The sequence below is a fragment of the Pseudozyma flocculosa genome, assembly GCF_000417875.1.
Source record: "Pseudozyma flocculosa PF-1 unplaced genomic scaffold scaffold00015, whole genome shotgun sequence".
NCBI classification, from domain to species: domain Eukaryota; kingdom Fungi; phylum Basidiomycota; class Ustilaginomycetes; order Ustilaginales; family Ustilaginaceae; genus Pseudozyma; species Pseudozyma flocculosa.
Genome location: NW_006920883.1, coordinates 127,918 through 133,703, shown reverse-complemented (window position 1 = coordinate 133,703; position 5,786 = coordinate 127,918). Strand labels below are relative to the sequence as shown.

The 5,786-nt window shown below is 65.3% G+C and overlaps 3 protein-coding genes across 3 annotated transcripts in view; 1 reads left to right on the top strand and 2 right to left on the bottom strand.

The window, feature by feature from the left end:
- Positions 1–1,398, top strand: part of PFL1_04541 (uncharacterized protein) — a gene marked incomplete at both ends in the record, with an annotated part of 1,920 nt that extends 522 nt beyond the window's left edge. The window contains 2 exons of the mRNA XM_007882067.1: positions 109–392; positions 502–1,398. Of these exons, the coding sequence (XP_007880258.1) occupies positions 109–392; positions 502–1,398 (1,181 nt within the window). The remainder of the gene's footprint in view (positions 1–108; positions 393–501) is intronic.
- Positions 1,399–2,132: 734 nt separating this feature from the next.
- Positions 2,133–4,349, bottom strand: PFL1_04540 (uncharacterized protein; the record flags this gene model as incomplete). Its single annotated transcript, XM_007882066.1, has 6 exons — positions 2,133–2,264; positions 2,401–2,468; positions 2,572–3,266; positions 3,379–3,388; positions 4,019–4,061; positions 4,284–4,349. The coding sequence occupies 6 exons, from the start codon at positions 4,347–4,349 to the stop codon at positions 2,133–2,135; spliced, it is 1,014 nt and encodes a 337-aa protein (XP_007880257.1).
- Positions 4,350–5,642: 1,293 nt separating this feature from the next.
- Positions 5,643–5,786, bottom strand: part of PFL1_04539 (uncharacterized protein) — a gene marked incomplete at both ends in the record, with an annotated part of 2,044 nt that continues 1,900 nt past the window's right edge. Inside the window, one exon of the mRNA XM_007882065.1 lies at positions 5,643–5,712. Coding sequence (XP_007880256.1) covers positions 5,643–5,712 — 70 coding nt within the window. The remainder of the gene's footprint in view (positions 5,713–5,786) is intronic.

Here is a 5,786-nt window from a genome sequence, read left to right as displayed (position 1 = left end):
GGAGGCGACCACGGCTGGCGGCGGCGGCGCGACGACCGCCAACCCACGACTCGGCGGCCCGGAGCCAGNACCAGCCACCCGCCACGCAGCCCTCGACCACCCCGCCAGCCTCGACGTCGCAGCCTCCCGCCCCGACGACGAGCGCACCGCCCGCGACCTCTGCCGCACCGGCACCCACGAGTGCCGCGCCCAGCTCTCAACCCGCCAGCAGTGCCCTGCCCTCGGCGCCGGCCACGACTGGCGCAGCCTCGAGCTCGGCTCCCCCGCCTGTAGTGACTCAAGTCGTCACGTTCACGGATGCCGGGGGCGTACCCGTCGTCTCGACGCAGACCTCGCTGGCACCCGCGGCTACGGGCACCTCGGCCGACGCTTCCGGCTCTGGCGGTGGCTCCGTGAGTCTTTGACCCTGGGTTGATCGAGCCTTGACGCAGTGCGAGGATCGCTTGCTGACTTTGACGCGACGTGTCCGACCGCCCCCCCTTTCCCGCTTGCTACGCGCAGAGCAGCAACATTGGTGCCATCGTCGGAGGTGTGGCGGGTGGTCTTGCCGGTCTCGTCATTCTGATCTGGCTCATCCTGCTTCCGCTGCGCCGACGCGCCAAGAAGGCCAAGGAGGTCGAGTGGCTTGCCTTTGGCCAGGAGAACGACCACGTCAACGAGTCATCGGCCGAGGCCGTCTATGGCCGCGGCGCCGGTCACAGCGACGGCAAAGGCGGCGGATCGGTCGCCAACGTCAACGAGATCCAGATGGACGAGATGGAGGACGCCGGCCCGCACTCGGCCTACCACTACCAGGGCGTCGACAACGGCCAGAACTGGGGCGGCGTGGCCGGAGCCGGAGCCGCAGCCGGAGCGGGCGCCGCCGCCGCCTATGGGCATCAGGGCCAGTACGACGGACAGTACGACGGACAATACGACGGACAGTACGACGCCTATTACGCCCAGCAGCAGCAGCAGGCGCAGCAGGGCTACGAGGGCCACGAGTACCACAACGTGGCGGCCGGCCAGAGCCAGTACGGGCACCCTGCTGCTGGCCCCGGTGGTGGCGACTGGAGCCACGCCGGCTACGGGGGCCAAGAGGCAGGCTGGGCTCCCGGTGGCGCGCCGGCTTCGACTGCGGGCTACGCATCTCCGAACACGGGCGGCGCCTCGGGACTGAGCCACGGCCTCTCTACCGGCTCGACGGCTCTCGGACCGGGCGGCGGATCGTACCTGTCGCACGGCCAGGCTCCCGAGTACGATGCGATGGGCTACGACGCTTACGCGGCACAGCAGCAGCCGGCCCAGCAGCCGCAGCAGCAGGCGGCGCCGGCGCAGGCACGCTCCGGATCGCCCCAAAGCGTCGCCCAGCCAGACCTGTCGCGCAACGGCGGCAGCCTGCACCTCGCCAACCCCTGAGCGGTCAAGTGACGACGGGACGCCGGCCATGACTGCGCCTCTGCGCCCTGCTATAGCCGTGGAACGACAAGGCTCGACTCCTCCGCGCAGTGTCTGGCAGCAGAGGTTCGCCTCTGCGCCTTGTGTCAAGCCAACTACTACCCCTGTCTCTCTGCAGCGGCTCAATCTCCGCCCACCGTTTCCAGGTTGCACCATCCGCTGCTGGCACCTTCACCCTCGTTGTTGCTCCACTGCCAAGCACCCGCTCGTCCTCACCGGACCGACCCTTGTTCAGAACCCGACCATCCACGCTCGGTCGCGCGGCTCTGCATCGTCTCACCTCTCGTTCCTGGTCTTTCCCCTCCCTCGCCCTCATCCCTCGCATCCCTACTACGCTCGCCTCGCCACCGGTCCCGCCACATTTGTACATCACACCACCTCCGCTCTCTCGCCTGCACGCACTCCGAGGCGCGCGCCCTCGCCGTGCCGCCCTTCAACTGTCGTTGCCGCCGTCTCCGATCCGCCCCTCTGCGTCGCCCGTCGTCGTTCCCTCGTTCCCTCGTTCCCTCGTTCCCTCGTTCCCTTTCTCTTGCAATCGCCTCTTCAGCATCCCTTCTTTCCGCCCGTCGTCGATTCGGACGGGGGGACGATGTTGCCTGTTTTGGCGTGACGAGGCTCCGAGTGCGAGGATTAGAAATACACGAGGAGGGTAGATGGAGGACGACAAGGACGAAGAGGAAGCAGAGGCAGCGGCGCTACTTGATTTCGGTGGCGTCGCCGCGCAGCGAGAGGTAGGCGTTGTCGACGCCCGGCCCGAACTGCTTGATGATCTCGTAGACCTCGACGCTGTGGTAGCGCAGGCGCGATTTCGGATCGGTATACGGTGCCTATTTGCGCGCGAGCGTGTGCCAGGACAAGGAGGGAGGGTGAGAGAGAATGGGGTGATAGGGAAACGCGATGTCGATGAGCTCGAGGAGGAAGCGGAGGGGGGAGGTCGAGGATGGGCGGGGCGGGGGAACGTACGATGAGACCTGTGACGTCGCAGTACTTCTTTTGCGGACGCAGGCTCGGCGGTGCTTCCACCGTTGCGTCTTGAGGACGTCAGCATAGGGAGCGCGGAGATGGCGAGCGGGGCCAGGTCGGACGGTCAGATGGAAGCCTTGACGAGTCCAAGTCGCAGCGAGCGCAACTTACAGGTGGGCACGTCACGTTTAGGCCTGGGCGTCTTGGCCTCCTCGTCCTCCTCCCCCTCCTTGGTCTCCCCCCCGGGCGCCGCGATAGCCTCAGCCTCGGCAGCGGGCGGCTTGACGTCGTCCTCGTCCTTCTTTGCATCTGCCCCGCTAGCCACCTCGTCGGCCTTGGTCTCCAGCGCATCGACCTGCATCTTATCCGCCGCCGCCGCCGCCGCCGCGTCGTCCTCTTCCTCCTTCCTCTCGGCCGCTTCGGCCTCAGCCGCCTCGGCAGCAGCGATGCGCTGCAGCCTCTCCCTCTCCTCCCTCCTCGCATACGCCTTTTTGGCCGCACCCGTCAACTTCGACTTTGCCGTCTCCGACATTCGCCCTGCCCCCGCCCCCGCCCCCGCTGCGGCGGCCGGAACGACGATCTCGCCGGGGGCGACCGTCTTTTTCGGCGCGCCGCGCGCTTTGGTGCCGGCAGCGATGCCGGCGGCGCGGAGGGCGGCTTCGCGTTCCGACTGGAGGATCTGCTTGAGCGACTTGTTTCGGCGCGAGAGGTTCGACGAGATCCGCGCCATGCGCGCGCTGAAGCTGGCCTGCTTGAACGGGCGCGGTAGCCCGTGCAGTGAGAGTGTTTCGGAGAGCGAAGGTGGGGCGGGAGTGCTCGATGTTGAGGCTAGCGCCGAGTTGGGGACTGAGCCGCGTGGTTTGCTCCTGCATGGTGCAGTGTGTGCCGAGGAGAGGGGCTGTGCGGGTCAGTACGATTGCCCATTGCACAGGGAGAGGGAAGGCGAAAGACGAAGACGACCAGACAGGCGCGACTTACATGGTGACGGCTAATATGGGACCGGGAGGTTGGTGCGGGGAAGGTCGTGTGTCGAGCGGTGGCAGCGTGGCTGGGGTCAAGGTGCGATGGCGGCGGCGGTCGTGGTGGTGGTCGAGAGATGGAAGGTGTGGAGCGCGACCAGCCGGTGTTGGACCCTCGCCGAGTTCCGGGGACAGCCAAGGCGGTCGCCCCGCACCTCTCCCGTCCGCGCCGTCAGAGTATCGCCTCGCCGCCAACACTCTCGACACCCACCACCGTCCAACCTTGTCCATCTGCCATCTCACAGCCATGTCCAGACCCCCGACAGACGAAAGGCCGCCATCAGACCATGCAACCCGCGCGAATGGTGGTTTCGGTTCGGATTCGAAAGGGGCTTGTTGCGCGATCAGATAACTGCGTTGACACCGTCTCCCTGCGCCACGGTTGATCTCGCACGTCGACCCCTAAGGAGCCCTCGATGTGACCTCAGAACGAGTCGTCCTTGTCTGAGCAACCCAGCCAGCCAGCCAGTGCAGTCCGTCGATCGTAACACGCCCGTTCAGCGTCTCTACGCGACCTGCGTGCACCTCGACGATAGCAGAGGCGGAGAGCACCAGCGGGCGGAGAGCGAGACGACTCCCGCCCTCGACCTCGTACTCACTCAGGAATTCCTCGAGGGACTTGCTCAGCTTCGCGGCTGCCTTCTATCGAACCCGCATCGCCCATTGCACGTGGGTGGGGCGCAAAGCGGACGAGCAGGATGCGTGTGTCAGCACTCCTCGTCGCGCGGCATTGCCATGAAGAAGGAGCAGACGTACACGACATGACTCTTCGTCCCTCTTTACCTGGTCGATCCCGGAGAGGAGACGAGAAGGTCAAGCAGCGTCCTTTGTTCAAGAGAAAAGGCAGTAGGCGACGGTACGTACCGACTTGGCGGTATACTCCCAATCGACGACCTCGGCGCGCGGGAAGAGGGCGTAGAAGAGCGTCATCTTGTCCTGCTCCCCCCTCCCGCTCAGCATTTAGATTGTGAGCGATACGATGAGCGCAGCGAGGAGAACGCAGCGCAGCGAGGAGAACGCAGCGCAGCGAGGGGAACGCAGCGCAGCGAGGAGGACGGAGCGCAAAGAGGAGGACGGGGCGAGCACGTACGTCAAGCCGTGAAAGTCGCGCTCAGATGAGAAGGAGGAGGGGCAAACGGAAGACGCGGGCGGGACGCACCTCATTGCTCCAACGTCGGTTCTTTGCCTCTCCCGTCTTGTTCCTCGCCGCACTCTACCCGATGCGGATGTCGATGTCGATAGGGTATCAGCATCGAGATCAAGATCAGGGCTAGGCTCGGAACGACATCCTGGGTACGCCAAGAGGGCAAGGGAAGGGGGACGGGGTATCGAACCTTTTTTCGTCGTTTTGTCGTCACCTTCCCGCCGTCGCCGTCGCCGTCGTTCTCATCCTCCTCGGCGTTTCGCTTCGGACCATCCAAGATCGTCGGGGAGGAGGAGGAAGAGGAAGTGGAGACGAACGAGTCTTGACTCTCTCCACTTTCCTCTACCTCCTCCCCCTCCTCCTCGTCGAGATGAGGAAGACGAGGGCCAAGTTCCGAATCGACATTGACGGCCACGCTTCGTTTCTTCGTCGGCGTCGACGTCTTCGAGCGTCGGCGCGTCGCTTCAACGTCGTCCTGCACCCCGCTCACGTCGTCGTCGTCGTGGTCGTCGCGTTTCTTCATATCCTGCTGTCGACGAGGCTCTAAGCTGGGGAGGCGGCAAGAGGAGAAGCGGTGAAGCAAGCACAGTGGAGACGTGCGGTAGAGAGGAGGTGGGACAAAGAGAGGGAACCGCGATGTTACTGCGGCATGGAGGTAGCGACGAGGTCGTGCCTCTGCCCCCAACCCGCCCCTTAACACAAAGATGCAGCGTGCGATCTACTTTCGACCGTGGACCTTTCGGGCCGCCAGCTGGGCCAACGGCTTCCGCACCGAGGCTGGGTAGATCGCTTCACAGAGCACGACAGCGACGCGCTGCGTGCCGGTTGATTGACGATGCGGACGAGTGGCGAGAGGAAAGATGACAGGCCACACCGACGCCGTCCAGAGCCGAGCGGCGCTCAACGAGCGGAACCTTTCCCGCATCCGACCCGCACTGTCCTCCGTTCCGCTCCCGCCCTCTCCTTCCGCCCGTCCTCCGGCCGACCTCCCGCTCACAGCTCCTCGCCATCCAGCCACCGGTTGAACATCGCCAGCGAACGATCCGGCTGGTCCAAAGGACACATGTGGCCCGCCCCGGCTATTGTTGCCCATACGAGCCCGCCGTGGGACTGTGTCTCTCCTGCGTCTTTGCCGTCGACCTTCCATTTCTGTGTGCGTGAGGGGAGTGGGGGGGCACAGGAGGGAGTCAGTCGTGGTCCGTAATAACTTCGTATAGCATACA